The 25,847-nt window shown below is 44.4% G+C and overlaps 1 protein-coding gene across 13 annotated transcripts in view; it reads left to right on the forward strand.

The window, feature by feature from the left end:
• KLHL29 (kelch like family member 29) overlaps window positions 1-25,847 on the forward strand; it is a 775,329-nt gene that overhangs the window by 737,778 nt on the left and 11,704 nt on the right. For all 13 annotated transcript variants that reach the window (XM_033937815.1, XM_033937829.1, XM_033937828.1 and 10 more), the window contains one exon: window positions 20,248-20,392. In XM_033937815.1, coding sequence (XP_033793706.1) covers window positions 20,248-20,392 — 145 coding nt within the window. The remainder of the gene's footprint in view (window positions 1-20,247; window positions 20,393-25,847) is intronic.

Here is a 25,847-nt window from a genome sequence, read left to right on the forward strand (position 1 = left end):
GACTCCATCATCAGACAAGATGACAGCCACATAGCGGAAGGAAGACTTGATTGGCTGGTGACCTGCCTACCGGGAGCCAAGGTAGAAGACATAGTGAGCCACATTGACAGGATTCTCAACAGTGTGGAAGAAGAAGATATGGCGGTGGTGATCCATGTGGGGACGAACAACATGAGCAACAGGAACTACAACAGGGAAGTACTGAAGGACCAGTTCTGGATGCTATGAAGGATAGCTGAGGATAGCATTCTCGGAGATCCTGCCGGTACCCAGGGCAGATGAGAAGAGGCAGATGGAGCTGCAAGCAGTCAACGCGTGGATGTGGCGCTGGTGTGAGGAAAAAGGATTCTTCTTTGTGGGCAACTGGACAACGTTCTGGGGGAAGAGCAAACTCTACAGGAAGGATGGACTCCACCTCAGCAGAGACAGAATGAGGCTACTTGCAAGCAACATCAAGAAAGAAGTGGACAAGTTTTTAAACTAGGAAGAAGGAGAAAGCCGACAGTTGACCAGGAGAGAGAGTCGATGGTTCGGGAACCGGTATATCAGGAGGATACCGTGCAAGAAGATAGAGGGAAAGACTCACCGGATTACAGGCAAGACAGATCAAAAAGGACACAAGAGGGAAGGAAATGCAAGAAAGGAACAGGCCACAAACTCAAGTGTATATACACGAACGCAAGGAGCCTTAGAAATAAGATGGGTGAATTAGAAGCCATGGCACAAAAAGATAACATTGTCATCATAGGCATCACGGAAACATGGTGGACTGAGGAAAATGTCTGGGACACTGTGCTACCGGGATACAAACTATACCGCAGAGACAGGGTGGCTCAAAAAGGTGGGGGCGTTGCAACACACCACAACTGACAGATAAGTTACAGTCTCTATGGGTCAAAATTCCAGGAACAAATGGCCTGGAAATGAAGATCAGCATCTACTATTGACCCCTAGGACAGTCCAAAGAAATTGACGGAGAAATGACAGATGAGATTAAACGCAACTGCAAGTGAGGCAACACAGTTATCATGAGTGACTTCAACTATCCAGGAATAGACTGGAACCTAGGCACCTCCGGCTGCATTAGAGAGACCAAGTTCTTGGATGCTGTAGGTGATTGCTTCCTGGAACAACTTGTCAAGGAAAATACTAGAGGAAATGCAATTCTGGACTTAATTTTAATTGGCCTGCGAGGACCGGCACAAGATGTAGAAGTAGAAGGGACACTGGGAAGCAGCGATCACAATATGATCTGTTTTGATCTGGACGCAGGGGAGAAACATTGGTCCAAAATGACAGCCACAGCACTGAACTTCCGAAAAGGGAATTACAAAGGGATGAGACTCATGGTAGGGAAGAAGATTAAGAAGAGGATAAGCACTGTAAAAACGTTAGAGCAGCTTGGTTCGTTTTTAAGGACACAGTCATCGAGGCGCAAAATCTATATATACCGCGTATCAGCAAGGGATCCAAGAGGAAAAAGAACAAAGAAACGGTGTGGCTCACTGTAGAGGTGAAGGAAGCGATCAGAGACAAGAAAACTTAATTTAAGGAATGGAAAAGGTCAAAAACGGATGAAAACTGGAACAAGCACAAGCAACATCAACGCAGGTGCCATAAGGCGGTAAAAGGAGCCAAAAGAGACTACGAGGAAAAAATAGCTAAGGAGGCGAAGAACTTCAAGCCATTCTATCAATATATTAAGGGGAAACAACCCGTGAAGGAAGCGGTGGGACTGTTGGATGACCATGGAATAAAGGGAGCGCTAAAAGAGGTTAAAGCAATTGCGAACAAACTGAACACATTTTTTTGCATCTGTATTTACCGAAGAAGATGTACACTGCATACCGGAACCTATCAGGCTATATGCTGGAAACGAAGAAGGAAAGCTGACAAAACTGGAATATACGCAGGTGAGGCAGGACTCATTTAGAGTACTGGTCTTTGACGTGAGGGCCGCCGCGTGAGCGGACTGTTGTGCGGGATGGACCACTGGTCTGACCCAGCAGCTGCAATTCTTATGTTCTTATGTTCTTATTGACGGTCAATCTAGAGGAGGTGTATAGGCAGATTGATAGGCTTAAGAGCGTTAAATCCCCGGGACCCGATGGCATCCATCCGAGGGTCATCAAGGAACTGAAAGGGACCATAGCTGAACTGCTTCAACTAATAGCCAATCTGTCGATCAAATCGGGAAAGATTCCGGAAGACTGGAAGGTGACGAATGTTACGCCGATCTTCAAGAAAGGTTTGAGAGGAGATCCAGGAAACTACAGACCTGTGAGTCTGACCTCGGTACTGGGAAAGATGGTAGAGCCACTGATAAAGGACAGCATCATTGATCACTTTGACGGACACGGGCTGATGAGGACCAGTCAGCACGTTTTTAGCAAAGGCAGATCGTGTTTGATGAACTTGCTGCATTTCTTTGAGGGAATAAACAGACAGATACACAAGGGCGATCCAGTCGACATTGTATATCTGGATTTTCAGAAGGCGTTCAACAAGGTTCCGCATAAACGACTACTTCGGAAAATTGTGAGCCATGGAATCAAGGGTGAAATACTCACGTGGATTAAAAACTGGCTGGAGCATAGGAAAAAGAGAGTGGGGGGTAAATGGACAATACTCGGTGCCTGGACCCATGCTCTTTAACATCTTTATAAATGATCTGGACATAGGTATGACGAGCGAGGTGATTAAATATGTGGACGACACAAAGTTATTCAGAGTAGTGACGACACAGGGGGATTGCGAAGATCTACAATGAAACATAACCAGGCTCGAGGAATGGGCATCGACATGGCAGAAGAGGTTCAATGTGGATAAGTGTAAAGTGATGCATGTCGGTAACAAAAATCTCATGCACGAATACAGGATGTCTAAGGCGGTACTTGGAGAGACCTCCCAGGAAAGGGATTTGGGAGTTCTGATCGACAAGTCGATGAAGCCATCCACGCAATATGCAGCGGCGACAAAAAGGGCAAACAGAATGCTAGGAATGATAAAGAAGGGGATCATGAACAGATCAGAGAAGGTTATCATGCCACTGTACTGGGCCATGGTGCGCCCTCACCTGGAGTACTGCGTCCAGCACTGGTCGCCGTACATGAAGAAGGACACGGTACCACTCGAAAGGTTCCAGAGATGAGCGACTAAGATGATTAAGGGGTTGGAGGAGCTGCCGTACAGCGAAAGATTAGAGAAACTGGGCCTCTTCTCCCTCGAACAGAGGAGATTGAGAGGGAACATGATCGAAACATTCGAAACAAGGTACTGAAGGGGATAGACTTAGTAGATAAGGACAGGTTGTTCACCCTCTCCAAGGTAGGAAGAACGAGAGGGCACTCTCTAAAGTTGAAAAGGGATAGATTCCATACAAACATAAGGAAGTTCTTCTTCACCCAGAGAGTGGTAGAAAGCTGGAACGCTCTTCCAGAGACTGTTATAGGGGAAAACACCCTCTAGAGATTCGAGACAAAGTTAGACAAGTTCCTGCTGAACAAGAATGTGCACTAGTAGAGCTAGTCTTGGTTAGGGTACTGGTCTTTGACCAGAGGGCTGCCGCGTGAGCAGACTGCTGGGCATGATGGACCACTGGTCTGACCCAGCAGCGGCAATTGTTATGTTAAGCCTGACTTACCAGTATTACACTGGTAAGACTAGTAAGCCTGACTTCAGTTCCAGGCGAAACAATTATAAAGAATAAAATTATAGAACACATAGACAAACATGGTTTAATGGGTCAAAGTCAGCATGGGTTTAGCCAAGTGAAGCCTTGCCTCACAAACTCACTTCATTTCATTGACGGTGTGAACAAACATGAGGATAAAGATAAGCCAGTTGACTTAGTGTATCTAGATTTTCAGAAAGGTTTCAGTAAAGTTCCTCATGAGAGAATCCTGAGAAAATTAAAGAGTCATGGTATAGTAGGCAATGATCTTTTGTAGATTATGAATTGGTTATTAGACAGAAAACATAGGGTAGGGTTTAAATAGCCATTTTTTTTCAGTAGAAGAGGGTAAATAGTGGTGTGCTGCAAGGATTTATACTGGGATCGGTACTATTTAACATATTTATAAATGATTTTGAAATTGGAACAAGTGAGGTAATTAAATTTGCTGATGACACTAAACTATTCAGAATTGTTAAAACATATGCAGACTGTGAAAAATTACAGGAAGACCTTAGAAAATTAGAAGACTGGGCTTCCAAATGGCAGATGGCATTTAATGTGGGCAAATGCAAAGTGATAAATAATTAAAAGTGGAGAAATAGCAACTGCTAAAACATACCGTATAAACTCAAATATAAACTGAGGGCCAAAAAAAGGCCCCAAAATGGGGGGTCTTGGTTTATATTTGAGTCTACTACCATAGTTAAAAAAATATCAAAATTTAAGCCTAACGGGCTATCGGGAATGGAGTCGTGGGTTAGGGGCAAGCCCAACATGTGAAGCAGGCAGCTGATTCCTCCCGTTTCAGTCCTCCATGCTATTTGCTAGCCGTCGGGAGGAGAGGGGAGTGAGAAGTCAGTAGCGCATCCAGATTGTGAGCAGCCCTGCCTTCAGTCCTGTACCGCTAAACTGGTTGGCAATAACGAAGCCAGCTACCACGGGGGCCTTCCCTCTTGCCAAATCACTAACGGTTCTGCAGGTCTTGATCCCACCCCCCTCTGAAGTTACTTTCTAGTATTGAGGGGCGGGATTGAGACCGGCAGAACCTATAGCGATTTAGCAAGAGGGAAGGCCCACGCGGCATCTGGCTTCGTTATTGCCAGCATGTTTAGTAGAACTGGGACAGGACTGAAGGAAGGGCTGCTCACAATCCGAATGTGCCGAATGGTCCCCCTCCTCCCGGCGGCCAGTAAACTGCATGGAGGACCACCGCCTGGTGAAATCAGCTGCCTGTCTCACATGTCGGGCCTGCCCCTGACCTGCGACTCTATTGGAAGAAGCAAGGGATAAAAGGTGTTGGGGAGAGGTCTTGGATGTAGCTGGAAAGAGACAGAGAGAGAGAGATGAGGTGTTGGAGGAAAGAGAGGAGAGGATATGCTGGATGGAGGGGGCAAGACAGTAGATACTGGTTAGAAGAGTGAAATTAAAGGGGAAAAGAGAGAGAATGAGAAGATGCTGAAAGGGGGAGGAGAGGGAAAAGTTAGCAAAAAACTGGAGAAATAGAAGCAGATAGAGATGCAGACAAATAAATGGAGGAAAACTGAAAGGAAAAGGTTTTGTTTTGTTTTTATTTATAAATTTAATAATAATAATAATAATAACTTTATTTTTGTATACCGCAATACCACAAAACAGTTCAGAGCGGTTTACAGGAGAAGAGACTGTACATTTACAGCGAAGTTACAGAATATCAGAAAACAGTTCAGAGCAGTTTACAGGAGAAGAGAACTGTACATATGCAATGAAGGTACAGAGAATTAGTTATCAAGTGTATGGTATAAACTAGTGGCAATTACAAAATGATCCAATAACTGTTGCAAGGGGGGTGCAGAAAGGGGAAAGGAAAAATAACCGGGGAAGAAGAGGGGGAGGAAAGGCAGGGAGGGAGGCGAGGTTGAGATTAGTAGTTTGGTTGGGAGGGTGGGAGTTAGAGGAAAATTATCAAAGAGGTATGATTTGAGAGATTTCCTGAAGGATAGATAAGTTGGGGCAAGAGAGATGAGGGTGGTCAAGTAGTCATTCCATTTGCCAGCTTGGAAAGAGAGGGTTTTGTCGAAGAATCTTTTGTAGATGCATCCTTTTGGAGAGGGGTAGGCAAACAGGTGGGCATTGCGTGTACGGTTAGAGCCTGGGAAGACGAAGTGGCGTGACAGGTATATCGGGGCTGAGCCAGTTAGGGTTTTGAAGCAGAGGCAGGCGAATTTGAAGATGACCCTTGCTTCAAACGGTAGCCAATGAAGTTTTCTGTAGAAAGGGCTAATATGGTCTGACTTTTTGAGCCCATAGATGAGGCGGACGGCGGTGTTCTGGATGAATCTTATTCGTTTAATGGTTTTCTTGTAGGAGCCCAGGTATATGATGTTACAGTAATCCAGGGTGTTTAAGATTAGGGATTGGACCAGCAAACTGAAAGTGGGGAAATCAAAGTAATGTTTGATAGAACGGAGTTTCCAAAGGGTGGAAAAGCATTTTTTGACCTGGGCATTGGTGTGGTCTTCCAAAGTGAGGCATCGGTCCAAGATGACTCCGAGAATTTTAATAGTGGAATTGATTGGATACGTTAAACCATTAAGTTGCAGGTTGGTGGTCGTTAGTTTGTGGTTGGGACTTGCAAGGAAGAACTTGGTTTTTTCTGGGTTTAGTATCAGTTTGAAGCGTGTGATCCAGTTTTCAACCATGGTGAGGACAGTTGAGATGTATTGTTCTGTCTCATGTGACAGTGAGGTGATAGGTATGATGATTGTAATATCATCTGCGTAAATATAGGATTTCAGGTTACGGTTCGATAACATGTGTCCCAGTGATGCCATGTAGATATTGAATAGTGACGGGGATAGGGGGAAGCCTTGGGGAACTCCACAGGGGTTGCACCAGGTATGGGAGAAGGTTCCATCGTTATGGACTTGGTAGTTTCAGTTTTTTAGGAAGCCTGTGAGCCAGGTTAGTACTTGTCCGGAAATGCCAATGGAGTCGAGGCAACTAATCAGAATGTCATGGTCTACTAGGTCGAAGGCACTGCTGAGGTCAAACTGGAGTAACAATATCAGATGATACCAAGAAAAAAAGGATTCTTACACAAAATTCAACAATACTTATATGTAGCGGTATATAAGAAATAAATTACATTACATTACATTACTTAATTATTCATACAAAATTCCTTTCCAAGCCCACAACAATGGGGAGACATGTTACAATTTCAAATGGACAAATTAAGAAGGAAATGGTTCTTGATTCATCCTTACGAATCTTAAACCATTCCCTACTATTTAGGGATTCTTAGAACTAAAAACTTTTTATTTACAAAAACTCATTTCTGTTCTCGAGCTATTAAGAATTGTTGCAGTTGAATGGGATCCCAAAGGAGAGGCAAAACACGGTGAAGACAGTGCTGGGAATAAGCGATTTTCTCTGTAAATGCTTGGAATCAGCGATTTCTCTATGTAAGCTGATGTAATTTGGGGGTAGGAGCCAGCAAGCTAAAAACCGTGAATAATCAAAATCGCAAATCCTGAAACCGCGAATACAGAGGGAGAAGTGTAGAATTGTCTGTCCTGTGTACAAAGTGGAAGAACCATGTGAAACCCGAAGTTGCTCATTATGAGTATATTTTGAAAATGAATGCCTTCAAATGCCAGTGTCTGGGTAAGATGTTCCAAAGAGGTGGCCTCAAAGGACGATGGAAAATATAAGACCAATAAATGTAAAGCTGCTGGGAGATAGAGCTTGACCAAAAGGGATTCTGGATAGGGGAAGGGATCAGTTCTGATTTCCACACGTGACAGCTAAACAGCTAACAAAAGTGCCATTCCACCAACCCGAGGGCAGTTATAAGAAAAAGCTTAATACTGAGGTGACAGACAGTGATGCAGGATGGCCTCCTCTCCATTTCCGCAACCACATTTTAGTGATCACCAGTGTAGAAATCTGAGCCCAGAAGGAGGTCATCCCGTTATTTTCTTTTTTACAGACTGACCATTAAAAAGAGTGAAAATGTGAGATCAGTATGAGCCTTGAAGATAGGAGGTTCAGACAATAAGCATGGTAGCAAAGTTCTTTTCTTAGGAAGGGAGGCAAATGGGCTGGACACGTGGGACAGTATCTTCAGTTCACTGAAATGGATTTGCCCAAGGCTTCCAAGGGTAGAGCTGACAGCAACATAGGGCTAGGTAGTGAAGATCTCATGACTACCACAAATACTGAGCAAAATAACTACCAGAATGGCATGAGTTTAGGAGTTGCCCCCAAGGAGCATGACATCCCTGGACACGCTTCTTCTGCGCACATCACCACAGTACAAATTGCCGAAGTAAACTTATGTACAGAGGACCACATCACTACTGGGCCGAGTTGGTGGGTGGGGCTAGGACCAGAGCTGGGAACAGCAGAGGAAGGCAGAGGATCCAGGATCAGGTAGCATAGTTAACAAGACAAAAAGCAAACCAGAACAAAAGCAAATTGTAGCCATAAATGGAAACAGGTCGTATGCATGTGGTCTGCTCACACTTCTCCCAAATTCTGCCCATGCACATGCCCACTGGCAAAGTACATGCCATTAAAGCAAGGTGTGTACTTCTTTGCTAGTTGGTATTCTGTAAGACAGTGTTTTTAACCCAGTCCTCAGGAACTATCTGTTCAGTAGGGTTTTCAGAATATAAGAGGTAATTTTTGCATACAAATATCAAGTTATACACACAGTTTACTAGAATACTACCATTTACATGCTGCCTTGCTACCTAAAACTAGGTAGTTCCTTATAGAATTACTCCCATTTATGCCTTCATAATCCATATTGTAACCTATACGCATTGTTCTGACCTTAGTTCTCAAAAAATAGTCACAAATGTATGATATTGCTCCCCCAAAAAGTTATCACAACTTTTTTTTAACCTTTATTTCTACCTACAGAGTGGAAAAGGTACACTTTGTGGGGACTTTATTCTGTCTTTAAAAAAAAAAAAAAAAATCCCCATCAATAACCAATTTCCAAAAACCTTATGAAGTGACCTAGTCTCCACATGGCATCATGACAAGTTTGTATTGCCAGAGATTGCTTCTTCTTTTCGGTAATTTCTTCTCAGTTGGAGGTTAAATAAGGAAAAAGAGAAGAGCATTTATAGAATCCTAACTTGCATTTCAGACCTAATACCTCCCACTTTGTTGCTGTCTCTTTTATGAGCATCTTAGATGTCCAAGATTGTGTTTCACCCTTAGGGGCTTAAAAGGGCAGACGGGCTGATAGCCTGAGGCAATTGTATGTAGGACTAAGATGTGCTTAGCATCCTTTGCTCCCACGGTGGGTATCAATGCTGAGTGGAATTGCTGAAAACAGAGCCTTGTAAACAGCAGTTTCTAGAGCAATGACAGACGGCAAACTCTGAGGCCAGGTCTCCAGGGCTTCTGTCAGAGTTTCATATGAATTCTTGAGAGGATTGTCTTGCTAATTATATAGCTAGACACCATGTTCAATCAGAGCTCAAGGTATTAAAACTGTAATGATCTCTTTGAAGACAATATTAACCATGTCTTTTGCAGACAACAGTAAGCATGTTTCTGGCATTGTTCCTTAAGTATTTTCATTTTAAAGGATTGAGGGCACTTCTCAGTGTTAGAAAATTGTTTTGAGTCCCGAAGGCTAGTTTTCAAAATACTGGTATTAAAAGCTTATAGGACTGAAGGAACATTCTTTTGGACTCATCTAAAGTAAGTTGAAACTTAGCCTTGCAGAGGCAAATACTTGAACACTTGTGCTTTAGCAGAAGCAGTTATAAGATTGCAACTAACTTTACTGTTTTCTGCTATTACATTCCATTTACTAAATTTATATTACGGCTAATTCAAAAAGTAGTTCTTGATAAATGCATTTCTCTTTCCCTTATTTGTCCTGTTTGTCTTTAATATATTATAGGCTTTATCAAGCAGGGACTGTCTCTTATGGGTTCATGTACAACACTGTATACATCTAATAGAATTATAGAAATAAGCAGCAGTAGTTGATAAATCACATTACCACATAAGCCTGGACCTTTGGTCTGTCCCTGTATGGCAGCTCTTATGTTCCTATGTACTATAAGATTCAGATTTAACTACACAGTAAGAAGTGACAATGAGAAGGTTTTGTTGGGCTGAATGTTAAGTGTAGGACAGAGCCTAGGAGATGAGAGTACTAATAATGGAGGAGGGCTTAGCTAAATGAAAAACTTGGTGTGCCAATTGAGAATTTTGAAAGGGATTCAATATGAGACAAGTATCCAAATGTTCACTAAAAATCAAAGGGATAACTTGATCAAATTTTTTCTTACCTAGGAATAGTTTCACAGTTGTGTTTTGGATTATTTGCAATCAGCATAACTGATAAGATGTAAGATCTAACAATAAGGAATTACAATAGTCCAACTTAGAAAGGATCAAAAAATGAACAAATAGTCTTTAGGCTGTAGTGACTTAGAATGAGAAAGCGGAGCATATTTGCATCTTCCCTTTCTGTATCTCTTTCTCTCCTCACCCTCCATCTAGTGTGCTTTCCCTCCCTCCCTCCCTCCCTCTCTTTCTGCATCACACCTTCTGTCTCCCCCCCCCCCCAGCCACTGTTATGTCTCTAGACCAGCAGCAAAACATACAGCAGTCATGTGACTGCAGACTTCCTGTGTGCTATCATCTCTGCTGGTCACTGCTCCTCTGTTATCAACTTCCTCTTCTGGGTTAGGGGGGCCAGCAGACCCAACAGCACACAGGAAGACTGTGGCCACGTGACTGCTGCTAATCTGGGGTAGGGGTGGTAGCAGGAGGGAGTTGAGAAGGCCCTCAACACAGGGTAGAGTCCACCGGACAATGTGCAGAGGTCTTGCATACCCTTTGAAGTATATGTATGGATAATGTGACCATACGTTCCGTTTTGAACAGGACCATCCCGTTTTTAGATCCTCTGTCCCGTTGTCCCCACGCACAGCTTCAGGATGCCAAAATGTCCTATTTTCAGAGACAGCATCCTGAAGCTGTGCATGGGGACAACGGGACAGGCGATCGCTTCCCCTCCCCCTCTGCCGCGTCAAAGCCAGCCTGCCTCTCTCCCTCCAGCACCGAAGCCTGGAGTTAATTTTATGGTTACCATTATGAATTTATAAGATATTATGTATACATGAAAAATAAATGGAAGAAATTGGGGGCAGGGCTAGGGCAGGATTGGGGGGGGACTGAAAATTAATAGATGTCCCGTTTTGATGAAAAAAATAAATGGTCACGTTATATATGGAGGAGTAGCCTAATGGTTAGTGCAGTAGCCTGGGGAAGTGGGTTCAATTCCCACTGCAGCTCCTTGTGACTTTAGGCAAGTCAATTAACCCTATATCACCCAAGTACAAAATAAATACCTGTATATAAGATGTGAATTTCTTTAATTGCAACCAAAAGGTGGATATATCAAGTCCCATTCCTTTGGGATCATGCTAGGTACTTGTGACTTGGGTTGGTCACTGTTGGAAAAGGGATACTGGGCTTCATGGATCTTCAGTCTGCCCCAGTACAGCAACTCTTATGTTCTTATGTATCATTCCTCTGTTGTGTGTTTCTTAATTGGCACAAGGGCCAAGGGTCCAAGAACAAGCAGCAAATATCACAGTCAAGACTGCTTCCACTTGAGTTGTGATTCTGAGTAATGCACTTTTTAAAAAATCATATCTGTGTAATCAACATATTTAGGTGTATATTTTTCCTAAAGTATTCTCTTTGATCTTCTTTTGCCTTAGATTAATAGAGCATTTTATTCTGAGAGAAAACCAGTCTTTCAGCAATAAAATACTGTAACTGTTAGGAACAGTGCATAATGTAAATAGTTTATTTGAATCACACTGCTTAAAATAAATACACATTTCTTTAAATAGGTGTACACTACTGAGAAGACAATTGTTCCCAGATACAAATGCTGCTTCACTGAATTATTATTATTGTCCATCTGCTATATTTATATCATGTTAAATACAAGTTTGTACTGATTTTCAAACTGTGATGATTCTACACTTTCCTCACACAGGGAGCATATAATCCTTATTTTTCTGTATTTCCATGCATTAAATATGCATATTGGGAGAGTAAATCAGCACAGAGGGACAAGGATACAGTAGGAAATAGTTACTACTGTGATAGGACAACTATTGTGATACCCATTGCCTGTTATGTCTAAAAAACATATTGGACCTGGAAGATATAGATCTGATTATGTCAACATGATTTACTGTTTATTTTCCATATACATAGAAGGGAAGGAAAAGCTTAAGATATCAGGCTCATGTTTATTTTTCTTTGCCATCATTATGAGCAGAAGGGCATAATTGATTTTGCAAGTGTAAGGATCACAACCTAGGACTGAGGAGCTGTTGTGAATGGCTATTCAGTGTAAGGACTCTACGTTGGATAATAATAGGAAGATACACAGTGATATTCTGTAAACAGCTCTCAGTTATTTTGCTACTATATTTCACAGTTACTATTTCTTTATATTTTTTTCATTTGATAGATATATATCTAAAATTATTACGGTGATGTGCTCAGACCTTTAACCCAATAAATAGTGAAGTCACTACCATGAGTTTAACAAGGGGACCATCATTGCAACCACCTGTCCCCGACCCTCCCTAAATGATCTTAAACCTATTCAGCTGTTGTATTTGTACTTATCTGAATAGAGAGGTTTTTTGTTGTTGTTGAACTTGGTCTTGTTAAATCTCAATGGTGACTGTGTTCTAACAAAAATAGTGAAGATTAAAATCCAAAAGTGATTGTTTTTATCCTCATCGATTTCCGTCCCCCCGACTCGAGTTTCGTCTCCTTCGTCGGGGAGGGACACTGATACTGGCTAACTGAGACCAGATTCGTTCAAAATCTTCGGGCCATCTCCCGAGATGGCCCGAAGATTTTGAACGAATCTGGTCTCAGTTAGCCAGTATCAGTGTCCCTCCCCGACGAAGGAGACGAAACTCGAGTCGGGGGGACGGAAATCGATGAGGATAAAAACAATCACTTTTGGATTTTAATCTTCACTATTTTTGTTAGAACACAGTCACCATTGAGATTTAACAAGACCAAGTTCAACAACAACAAAAAACCTCTCTATTCAGATAAGTACAAATACAACAGCTGAATAGGTTTAAGATCATTTAGGGAGGGTCGGGGACAGGTGGTTGCAATGATGGTCCCCTTGTTAAACTCATGGTAGTGACTTCACTATTTATTGGGTTAAAGGTCTGAGCACATCACCGTAATAATTTTAGATATATATCTATCAAATGAAAAAAATATAAAGAAATAGTAACTGTGAAATATAGTAGCAAAATATTCAGTGTAAGGAGACATTTTCTGGATAGCCCTAGATGTAAGATACACCCAGTGCCAGCACATATCCTCTCCCCCCTCCCCCGATACCTCTTCAGATCTTCACCAGCCGCAACCAGCATCTCTTACCTGCTGCTCATGACAGACTTATTCCTCTCTCTGACATCACTTCCTGCTCACAGGGACTAGGAAGTTACATCAGAGAGGAGTGAGTCTGGTACGAGCAGCGGGTAAGAGATGCTGTTCGCAGCTAGTGAAGATCTGAAGAGGTATCGGGGGTGGCACATGGTGCAATCATGCCAAGAACAAGCCTCCCTCGCTACACCACTGGATGGGAGCGGTAAATTAAAATTTGCTGAGTCTTTGTTCATCTTTATATTTCTTAGTTGTCATCTGAAAACAAAGAAGCCTTTCTGGCATGAATCATATTGAATTTTCTACTGCCTTCTTAATCGCCGCCTTATTTATAATTTTTGTGATGTGCAACCTCTCTCCCATCTTCTCTTCCTCAGAGGTTAGCCTATTTTGATCTTGGCAAGCATAGTTCTATTACAATAATTTGCCTGAGATCTCGAGAAGGATGAGCTGCACAGAAATTAATGTGCTAGTATCATCTCACTAGATCAATAATGTTAGTGCAGATCTGTCTGAGAGCCATCTAGTAATTATCTGCATTTCTTGGCTCCGCTAAACAGCTTTTAAGTAGTTTATTGGTTTCTGAAGGGTAATGGATAAAACAAATTGTGACTTGGGAATTTGCCTTATATCATAATAAACAAACACATTTATTGCCATGTAATTATAATGAGAGAGGAGTCTATCTTCAAACAGCAGTGAAAAGATTTTTTTGCACTTCAAAGAACAGATGACCTGTATGGAGTGACAATTAAAAACCCTAACCATCTTGCTATACACACTAACTAGGTTATTTTGGCCTTGGTCTGCCATCTACTATGTTACAGTATTGTTTCTTGCTCTCCTTACCACATATGTGTATGTACATATAGGATTTTATGTATGTACATTTTTAACCCATTTAGGTTATTAGGTGGGATATAAGTTTGTTAAATAAAATGAATAATAAATAAAAAATTAAATTGTTGCAGAAAGATCCAATGCTTTACATAAATTTAATAAAACATGGGAGCCACTGGAATCCTATAGCCATGCGCCTTATAAACCATAATGATTATGATTTGTCTGAATAAGATGCACATCCATCCATACTGTCCTTTTGTTGTGTTTATGATAGTATCAATGATCATTATTTTACTTGTTAATTTGCTGTGTTCCTAGTGCTGTTTGTTTGTCTTGTTTTTTTGTTATTCATACATACTTATTTATTCATTCATTCATTCATTCAATTTTTTAGCCTGTCCTCCCAAAGGAGCCCAGAACAGGTTACAAAGTACAGGTACATCCATAATAATCAAGACAAGACGGAGATGACATAATTTACAATATAGACATGGCAATAAAACATATGCACTAAGTAGCATCTGGTGAGATTAGGTGATGTAGGTGCGTTGACTGAATGGCATTTCTGGGTGCATGACTTTAAGGGGCTGGGTTTGTAACGAGGAAGGTTTTCACAGCCTTCCTGAAACTCCAAAGTCCATCTAGTGATCTAACAGATGGGGAGATGGTGTGCCAAAGTCTGGGTATGAAATGTGAGTAGGGGCATTTGCGGGCTGTTTCAGTTTTCAGGGAGCGACTGGGAGGTATGGTCAGTCTAATTTATATTGTATTGTGATTCATGGATGTATGATTTCTTTTAAATACCAATAAAATGTATTGAACTAAAAAAAAAAAATTTATTGGGGGTTGTATAATTGTCAAAAATATGAAGCAGGTCACCCACCATGTGTAAAATGTCTGGCCCAAATAACGCTGTATCTGCATTATAAGGGGAGTTCCGAGTTTATTGCTCATTGTCCAAAATGGGTCAGAGTGGCTACAGTAAAACCCCAAATTTTAAGTACCGTATTTTCACGTAGATAACGCGCACCCGTGTAAAACGCGCACCCGGGTATAGCGCGCGGAAAATACAAATTTATGTACAGAAATTTTTGTATACCGCGCACACCCGTATACCGCGCATGCTGCCCGACTCTCCAGTTGCCTGCCCCGACTCTCCTCTGGCCACCCCGACTCTTCTTTCGCCCGCCCCGACTCTCCTCTCCCCCTTGAAGTCCTGTCCCCACCCTGAAAGCCTGATGCCCCCCCGACGTCCGATTCATCCCCCCCCCGCAGGACCGCTCGCACCCCCACCCCGAAGGTCCGCTCGCATGCACCCCCACCCTGAAGGACCGCTCGCACCCCCGCAGCCTCCCAACCCCCCCATCATGTAGAAGATCCTACCGGTGTCCTGCTGCTTCCCCTCTTGCCCCGCCGACTCCCCGACACGATCGGGGCAAGAGGGAGCTCAAGCCCTCTTGCCCCAGCCAACCGCGGCACCCCCGACACGATCGGGGCAAGAGGGAGCTCAAGCCCTCTTGCCCCCCCCCGACTCCCCGACATGATCGGGGCAAAAGGGAGCCCAAGCCCTCTTGCCCCGCCAACTCCCCAACTCCCTGACAATATCGGGCCAGGAGGGAGCCCAAGTCCTCCTGGCCCTGGCGACCCCCCCCCCTAGTTGTTTGGGCCAGGAGGGAGCCAAATCCTCCTGGCCACGGCGACCCCCTACCCCCACCCTGCACTACATTACGGGCAGGAGGGATCCCAGGCCCTCCTGCCCTCGACGCAAACCCCCCTCCCCCCAATGACCGCCCCCCCAAGAACCTCCGACCGCCCCCCCCAGCCGACCCACGACCCCCCTGGCCGACCCCCATGACACCCCCACCCCCCTTCCCCGTACCTTTCTGTAGTTGGCCGGACAGACGGGAGCCAAACCCGCCTGTCCGGCAGGCAGCCAACGACGGAATGAGGCCGGATTGGCCCATCCGTCCCAAAGCTCCGCCTACTGTGGGGCCTAAGGCGCCTGGGCCAATGAGAATAGGCCTGGGAGCCTTAGGTCCCTCCTGGGGGCGGGGCCTTGGGTACATGGTCGGGTTGGGCCCATGTGCCTCAGGCCCCGCCCCCAGGTGGGACCTAAGGCTCCCGGGCCTATTAGATGCTGCCCTGAACACTGGGAACCAGTCTGGGCAAAGAACAATGAAAAGCTGCACACGGTCATGCTCCCCGGCTGGCTTGGAAGATTGAGGCAACGGCACCGCCGCTTCTGTCCAGAATAGGGCTTATTTTCGGGGAAATACAGTAAGAACATAAGAATTGCCATACTGGGATAGACCAAAGGTCCATCAAGAACAGCATCAATGGCCAACCCAGGTCCCAAGCACCTAATTAGATCCCAAGTAGTAGGCTTAATCTGTAGAGGTCTGAAATAATCATCATTTCTTTTATCTCAGTTCTTCTCTTTAGCCTCTTATATGAACCATTTCTTTTTGTACATTTCCAATATGCATGGATACCTGCTAGCATAAAAACATAGAAAACATAAATTTTCTTCATTTTACTCATCAGCCCTGCCTCCTGTACACACTAATTTCACATTCAGATCATCTTACCTGGAGGAATTAGAAATGCATCAAGATTGTAGCGTTCGGTGGTATATCACATTATGGAACTACTCTAAAGCAAAATTATTCAAAACCTCTTATAAATGTTGGAAGGGGGTCAAAAAATATCTAAGACCACATAAAAGACCTGCTCCCAAGTTATAAAATTGCCCAAAGCACTTTAAGTTGACAATCAATTAACTAAATAATTACATTACATTAGTGATTTTTATTCCGCCATTACCTTGCAGTTCAAGGCAGATTACAGAAGAGGATTTCTGAACATGTCCAGAGTAGTTACATATGAAAGTAAATGATCAGTTTCTGGGGAATAACCTACTCTAAAGCAAACATCTTTTCCAGTATTGTGATTTTCCTGTTTCTCTCATTAAAAAAATGGCAGTAGCCTGTCATTTCATGCATCTACTTCAGTTTTACAACAAATGGTGATTCACAATCCATAGAGGCATAGGCACCAGCTGTATGGGTGCCAAGGCATTCCCAATATTGTTTTTAGCACTACCCTGGCACCAGAACTGAAAGCTTCAAGATACAGAGCTGCTGGGGGAAGAAAGAAGGAAGGCTCATGTCTTTAAAGCTACTGCTTCCCCCTCCTCCTACAGCCTGTTGGCTGGCTAAGGAAATTCTGAACAATGAGCTAACAGCAGTGTAGGTCAGACTTCCTGCCTTGGCTCTGCCATAGATAGGGAGAGATGGGCCAAATCTGATAGAGAAAATGGGAAGGTTAATGAGGAGCTGATGAAGAGGAAGGAGAAGGAAAAGAATGGCTGAAAGAGGAGACAATAGAGGGAAGGCTAGCCAAAAAAGGGCAGAAGAAGAGGGTCTAGGGCAATGTCTCTCAACTTGTTCCTGGAAAACCCCTTGCCAGTCAGTTTTTCAGGGTAATCACAATTAGGGTTACCAGATGTCTGTGTTTCTCCGGATATGTCCTCTTTTTGAGGACTCTCTAGGAAGTCTGGGTGCCTTTTCTATTTTGCTAATTTTGTACAGGGAAAACAGACATCTGGAAACCCTATAGCAGTCATTGCAAGGCCCACACACCTTTTCAAAGTCCCCTGCCATCCTCACCACCTATCTTCATTTCAAGGTCCGCACACCTATTCGGAGAACTCTGCCAACCCCCCCTTCACCCCCCCCCCTACCCAAGATCTGGTGTTTGCTCACTGTTCTCATAGCGCTGCTGCTTGAACTCTTCTGCCATAGGCAGTGTGAGTGAAGTAAACACGCTGTCTTCGGTGACCCGGAAGTTTTTCCTCTGCTACTGCTTCCTGCTCCCACATAGGCGGGAAGCAGTAGCAGAGAGAAAGCTTCCAGGTTGCCGGAGACAGCGTGTTTATTTCAATCATGCTGCCTATGACTGAAGAATTAGAGCAGCACCGCTGGGAGAACGGTGAGTAAGCACTGGAACTCGTGGTGGGGAGGAATAGCATGGGGAGGGTAAGAGATGCTTGGCCATAGGGATGGGGAGGAAAGGGAAGAAAAAATGCCAGAGCTCCAGAGGAAGAAAGGAAAGGGGCAGATAGAGATGCCAGCCCACAGGAGGAGAGAGAAGAGAAGGAGAGAGATGTTAAGACCACTGGATGGGAAAAGTGGGGGGGGAAGAAGAGAGAGAGGGAGGTGGGAAAGGTTCCAGACTAAGGAAGGGGAAGGGAAAGACAGAGAGATGCCAGACCAAAAAGAGGGAAGCAGGGAAAAGAAGGAGGGAGGGAGAGATGCCAGACTGTGGGAAAGAGGATAAAGATCCCAGACCAGGAGAGGGAAAGAGAGGGAGGAGATGGTACACAGGGATGGAGAGGGAGATGAGTGATAGGGAGGACATGGTGGGGAAGGAGAAGGGGGAGCGATGAAGGAGATGTTACATAGGGATGGGAGGAGTGGGGAAGGGAAGAAATGTTGTTTATGGATAGATGGGAATAGGGGAGAAGAGGGCGCACATGGATGGTAGGGAAGGGCAGAAAGGAGGAGAAGATAGTGTGCATGGATAGATGGGAAGGGAAGACATGGAAAAGTAGATAGATTTGAGGAGGAAGCAGAAAAAATGAAAGAAAGTTGAAAAAAATGCCAAAGATGGATATAGGGTAGAAGGTGAAGGAGAAAAAAACAGCAAATGGATAAGAGTTTAGAGCACAGACAGAAGGAAGTACAACTAGAGACTGGGAAAAGATGAGTAGAAAAATAAAATCGCTAGACACCAAAGGTGCACTGTTAAGAAAGAAATATGTTTCTTCCTATTTCTCTGGTGTTGTAGTGCATGCAGAGTCTGGCAAATAAAGATTTCATTTGTGTATATTAGGACTTTTAGTTTGTGGTTCTGTATTTGCATAGGGTTTATCTGTGTTTTGCACATATGATCAAGGCAAGGTGTTCTGGTAGGAATGGATGTTGTGAAGCATTATTGGTGTCATTGCTCCAAGTAGGAAGATATTTGTTGGCAGTTTGTCCAGGTTTTGGAAGGCCACCAACTTTGGGGCCATGTCCGGAGGACCTCTGCGCATGCGTAGATGTTGACATAATGAGATCACAAACATGCGTGCATGAGAGTGATGTCATCATGTCGACATCCATGCATGTGTGGATGCCCGGTGCTTGGGGAAGGAGACACAAGGTGCATGTGGAGTCGTGGCTGGGGGTGCAGAATGGGGTGAGGCAGTGTGTCCTCTTTTTTAAAGAGGAATCTGGTAACCCTAGCCACAATTAACATGCATGAAGCAGTATATGCAAATCAAGCAGTATATGCAAATCAAGTGTATGCATATTGATTGTAGATATCATGAAAACCTGCACGGTCTGTGTCCCATATATGGTGATTCGGTGTAGGATGGGCTGGGGTGGACATCAATGTGAACTCCACTAATATGGAACATGAGGATGTTACTGGCCAGACTTTACGGTAGATATCCTGCAAACAACGGGATGTTTGGATAGGCTGGAGTGAGCTTGGGCTGCAACTTCAGCATTTGGAACCTAGGACAATACCAGACTTTACAGTCTATGGCCCAGAAATATCAAAGAAGAGACAAGTTAATCTAATCATGTATTTTTTAATGGGTATAACTTATGGGCAGATTGGAAGAGCCGTTCAGGTCTTTATCTGCCATCATTCATTTGATAGTAACATAGTAAATGATGGCAGATAAAGACCATGTGTCTTTTCTAAAAGACCTATAGTGATCAATAAGACATGGGCTTGGTTTGAGCGGGCTGATCAATTCTATATCCCCTAATCAGGTATTTTGTCTTTTTCTTTATGAAATGACGATCTTTTCTTTTTAAATTACTTTGTTATATGTCCAGGAAAAGTGATATATTTAATCCATTTTCCATATTCCTTCTGATTCTTCCTCCTTGCAACGTCATAACATAACCTCTTGTACTTACATTCTTGTTCTTAAATTACTGAAGTCTTCCAAGTGTTTCTATCATATTGCAAAAGTAGACAAAGTAGGATAGGTTTGAGTTGCTTATTTGGTATCATTTTCTCTGTTTCTCTGAATAATATAGAGAAAGCATAATTTTTCTTTTATTTATTTATTACCTAATATTTAGGATTAAGTCGAATTAATTTGTATTGTCTATAAATAGCAGAAATGTATGCATAAGAAGCAAACTGCAGTCAGGAAGGGAGAACTGATTTGTCTGATGCTTGTGTTTCTTCTTTTTTCCCAGATAACAAATATGCTCCTGCAGTTACCCTCAACGGTTTCATCTTTATTCTTGGAGGAGCATATGCAAGAGCAACCACAATCTATGATCCTGAGAAAGGTAATATCAAAGCAGGTCCCAACATGAATCATTCCAGGCAATTCTGCAGGTGAGAAAAAAAAGATTTTTTTTAATTTTCTGGAAAGAATGGGAGGAAAGAGGAATGAAACATTTTACTCTTGGTAGAATTCTCCATCCATGCAAAATTCTACGCAATCCTTCCGTTCTGCCCCTGTCTCCATTCCCTCCTTCTCCTCCGTGTGGGTTGGGCCTCTATTCCTCGCTCCCTCTAACTAACTGGTAAGATCAGACATACCTATGGGCCTCCCAAGGAAGCAGCAGCAGCCAGTTGGTAGAGGCAATGCTGTGAATGGACTACTTGTGACCAGACCTGCCAGGGCCTTCCCCTCTGCTGCATCACTTCCTATAGATAGATGACACGGCAGAGGGATGGCCAGTGACAGGGCCAGCTACAAGCAGACCATTCATATTGCTGCTTCTGCTGACTGCTGCTCTCGGAGACCTGAAGGTATGTCTGATCTTACGGAGGGGGGGGAGGGGCATGGTTGGTCGATCAGAGGCCAGACCCAGGAAGGGGAGGGTATGGGAACATGAATGCTGGACCACAATTTGGGGGAGGGGGAGGAGGAAACATGGATGCTAGGCCCATGGTGGGAGGAGAGAGGGGACATGTATCCTGGACTGCAAATAGGGGTGGGAAAGGGGGGGACCATGGATCCTGGACTGCAAATAATGGGGGGAGAGGAGGGAACATCGATCCTGGACTGCAAGTAGTGGGGGGGGGGGAGAGGAGGAGACAGGGATCATGAACTTCAAGTAGGGGGGTGAGATGGGGAAATGGATGCTAGACTTGCAGGGGAGGAGAGGAGAGGGGACATGGATGCTGCACTGCATGTGGAGGGGATATGGATGCTGGACCCATAAATAGAGGGGAAATGAGGTGAGAAGGAAACTTAGACCAGAAAGGGGGGGTGAGAAGGAAGAGATGCTTGACCTTAGAGAGAAAAGGAGAGAGAGAGATGTCAGACCATGGGGAGTAGGAATGGATTCAAGGTGCAAGCAAGAGATGTGATGGGGGGTTGAGGAGACATGGATGCTGGATTCACAAGTGGGGGTGGGGGGGTTGGTAAAGAGGAAGAAAAAGTGACCAAGACCAGAAAGGGAAGGAAGAGATTCTTAGCGGAGAGAGGGAGAGATTTGCAAGACTATGGGGGCGGAGGAAATTCAGGGTGCAAGGGAGAAAGGGGTGGGATTTAAAGGGAGATTTGCACCCTGAATCCTCTCCTTGGCTCCCATAGTCTTGCATCTCTCCTTCTCTCCACTGGCTAAGAATTTCTTTCTCCCTTCCTATCCCCTTTCTGGTCTTGGTCATTTTCTTTTCCTCTCTCTAGCATCCCCCCTTACCCCACCCCACCCACTACCTCACTCGCTTGCACCCTGAATCTCCATAATCTGGCATCTCTCTCTCCCTCTCTCTAAGGTCAAGCATCTCTTCCTTCTCACCCCTCTTCTCTAGCCTGGGTTTCCTTCTTACCCCCTTTCCTCTCTACTTACAGGTCCAGCATCCATGGCCCCTTCCCTCTCCTCCCCCTGTAGGTCTAGCACCCATGTCCCCTGATATCCCCCCCTCTTACTTACAGTCCAGGATCCATATCCCCTCCTCTCCCCCTTCCAACTTGCAGTCCAGAAACCATATCACCTCCCCCCTCCACCAAGGGCCTAGTACCCATTTTCCCTACCCCCCAAAAAAAATTGTGGTCTAGCATCCATGACCCTGTCCCCAGTCCCTCCTCTACCCCATTCGGAACTGGCTTCTCTCCTTCTGACCAACCCCCTACCCCCATGAGATCAGACATAGCTAAGGGCCTCTCAGAGCAGCAGCAGTGGCGGCGGTTGGCTGACAGAGGCAGCATTGTCAACAGGATGCTTGCAGCCGGCCCTGCCAGGGCCTTACCTCTGTCATACCACTTCCTGAAGTTGGATGATGCAGCAGAAGAAATGCCTTGGCAGGGTCGGCTGCAAGCAGCTCACTCACAGCATTCCCTCTGTCGGCCAGCTGCTGCTCTGAGAAGGCCCAAAGCTATGTTTGATCTCATGGTGGGGTATAGGTAGGAGGAAGGGAGAGAGGCCATATCCATTCAGGGGAGAAGGAGAGGATGGGGACAAGGGAAGGACAGAAGGTTACACAGAATTCTGCACAGTATGTGCAGAATTCTGTGCAAATTCTGTGCTGCACAGTTGCGCTGAATTCCACCAGAAGTAGCATATTCTTTCAGAACAGTGATACAGTCTCAGTGAAACAAATACTATTACAATACATATTTATAGATTTATTGTTAAGCACTTTTCAACAAAAATGGATATATTTGTATCAATTCCTATATTTAAATAGGCTAGGTTTGGGAGCATGCCAAGAACAAGAACAGACAAGATGAAGCAAATTTCTCATCTGGGTATATTTTTATTGCTTTAGATTTTGGATGATATGAGATTATACCTAACAGGCAATTATCACATTCAGTGCCAACTATGTAATTGCTTTGGATCAAACTTATATTCAAATATAAGTTTTCTCAGTCTGGACCAAAAAGTGACTGACTGGGCTAGAAACTGGTTACAAGAAGACAGAGGGTGGTAGCAAATGGAGTTCATTTAGAGGAAAAAGATGTTATCAATGATGTACTGTAGGGACCAATCCTTAGCTCAGCTCTTTTTAACATTTTGTGAGTAGTATTGCGGAAGGGCTGTCAGGTAAGATTTTCCTCTTTGTGGATGATTTTTTTTTAAAACTCTGTAATAAGGTAGACATCCCTATTAAAGAAGGTGTAGACAGTATGAGGAGGGGGTCTAGCAAAGCTAGATGAATGGTCCAGAAATTGACAGGGGGATGGGGGGTTGGAAAGGACAGATGTTGCGTGGGTTGGGAAGGACAGATGCTGCATGGGCTGGGGGTTAAGAAGGGAGGGAAAGAGAGATGCTGCATGGGAGGGGTATTAGGAAGGGAGGGAAAGATAGATGATGCCGGTAGAGGAGGGAAGAGAAAAAGATAATTTTTAGACAAAGGTATGTGGAGTGGGAGGGAAAGAGAGATGGTTCACATGGGAAAAGGGAGAATTTTTGGACATGATAATGGTGGGGTGGAGAGGAGGGAGGGAGAAATGTTACACTGGGAGGGAGGAGAGATGACTCAAAGAAGGGAGAGATGTCAGATTCTAGAAAAGGGTGATGAAAGGAGGGAGAGAGAGATGCCACACCAAGGAAAGGAAGGGAAGGAGGGGAGAAAGATATGCCAGACTGCGGGAAGGAGAGGAGAAAGATGCCAGACTGTAAGAAGGAGAGATATACCAGACCATGGAAAGGGGGGGAAGAGAAGGAGATATGTTAGACCAGGGGTGCCCAACGCGTCGATCGCGATCGACAGGTCGTTCGCTCAGGCGACCCCAGTCGATCGCACAGCAGGTTCCCTTCTTCCCTTCTCTTTTTTTCCCCTCCTGACTGGCCCGCCTCTTAAAGAACGCTGGCCAATCAGAGTGCTGGAAGGGCGGGGTGAAGGTCGGTGGGGGACGGAGCTCAGCGCATCACAAGAAATAGAAGCGCCTGTAATGATTGAGGTAAGAGCGAGGCCTAATGCTGCCCGATATACAATTTTAAAAACCCCAAAATCGGCCTCCCAATCAGTGGCGTACCGAGGTGGGGCGGTCCACCCCCGCCCCGGGTGCACGGTTTGGAGGGATGCACAGCCGTCCGGGTCCTCCTGCCCTTCCTTTCCACCGGTCTGCGCACGGGGCTCGCACCCGCTGCCCAAATGGTGCTGTTGGTTATCGCGAGACTCGCGGGAGTTGACGGCACCATTCGAGCGTCGGCACGGGACCAGGCAGGCGCAAGCCCCGAGCGCGGACCGGGGGAAAAGAAAGGCAGGATGACCCGGACCTGGCCGGCTGTGCACCCCTCCAAGCCGTGCACCCGGGCGGATCGTCCCCCTTCTAAATCCATTGTACTTGTCTTTTATTCAGTTCCACTAATGAGCATTGTGACAGGCAGTTCTTATGGGGCAGTTCTTGGAAGTATTTCTTTGTTTTTCTGTGCCTAAGTATTCTATTAATTTAACTTCCTTATTCCTGTGGGGATCTCCAAAGGGGACGAATGGGAGATGGCCAGTGGCAAGTGGTACTTTAGCAATTCTTACAGGTTGCCATAGGCCTCAGGAGCTGTCTTCCCTCTGCCGTGGTCCTGCCCCTCCTCTAAGTCAGAGACAGGCTTGGGGCAGAGGGAAGACAGCTCCTGAGGCCTATGGCAACCTGCAAGGATCGCTAAAGTACCAGTGATCCTCTCTGCAGACTGCTCCCTGCTGGAATTAGGTAAATGGATGTGGGGAGGGTAGGCCTTCGGGGGGGGGGGGAGTGCAGTCCTTCAAGGGGTAGTGCAGGCCTTCAGGGGGGGAGTCAACCTTTGAGGGGGAATGTGCAGACCTTCAGGGGGGGTCAGGCCTTCGGGGGAGGGGGGCTGTATAATAAAAAAATATTTGAACATAAATACAAAGTACACTCGGTGTGTATATATATATATATATATATATATATAAATAAATATATATATGTTTAGCATTTTTATTGTTGGTAGATCATTTTGACATGGTCATTTTAAAAGTAGCTCGCAAGCCCAAAAAGTGTGGGCACCCCTGTGTTAGACCATGGGAGGAGGGAGGAGATCAGCGAGAGATGTCAGACCACGGGAGAGGGAGGAGATGGTGCACAGCAATGCATGTGGCAGGGAAGAGAGATAAAAGAAATGCTTCTTACAGATAGATGGGAAAAGGGGAGAAGATGGTACAATGGATAGATGGGAAGGTAAGATATGGAAAATAGATTTTGAGAAGAAGGCAAAAAATGGATGAAAGTTGAATGTTAAAGTTAATGCCAAAGATGGATGTAGAGTGAAGGAGAGAAAAAACAGCAAATGGATAAGAAGGCCCTGGAAACATAGTTAAGAGCACAGACAGAAGGAAGTGCAACCAGAGACTGGGAAAAGATGATTAGAAAAATAAAATCATCAGACAACAAAGGTAGGGAATATGATTTTATTTTCAATTTAGTGATTGAAATGTGTCAGTTTTGAGAATGTACAGTATATCTGCTGTCTATATTTTGCTCTGTTCAGGAAGAAATTGATTTCTATTTCTCTGGTGTTGTATTGCATGAAGAATCTGACATCTTAAGGTTTTGTTTGTGTTTATTAGTACTGTACTTTCAATTTGTGGTCCTGTATTTCCATTGGGGTATCTGTATTCTGCAAGGGTGAGCAAGGCAGCTGTTCTGGTAGCAATGAATGTTGAGAAGCATAGTATGCTTTGTGTAGTTTAATGTTGTGATTAATCATTATGTGTTGTTAATAAGATTATATTGTGTGTAAATATGAAAAATGAATGGAAAAATGGTATTACAATTAGGACTATTATTATTATGGGGGTGGGGTCAGGGGCAGAGCTTGGGCGGAGTCTGGGGTGGAGCTCTTGCCCCCTCCCCAAACAAAAAAGTGTTCCACTG

This window comes from Geotrypetes seraphini, chromosome 3 (assembly GCF_902459505.1).
Source record: "Geotrypetes seraphini chromosome 3, aGeoSer1.1, whole genome shotgun sequence".
In the NCBI taxonomy this organism is placed as follows: domain Eukaryota; kingdom Metazoa; phylum Chordata; class Amphibia; order Gymnophiona; family Dermophiidae; genus Geotrypetes; species Geotrypetes seraphini.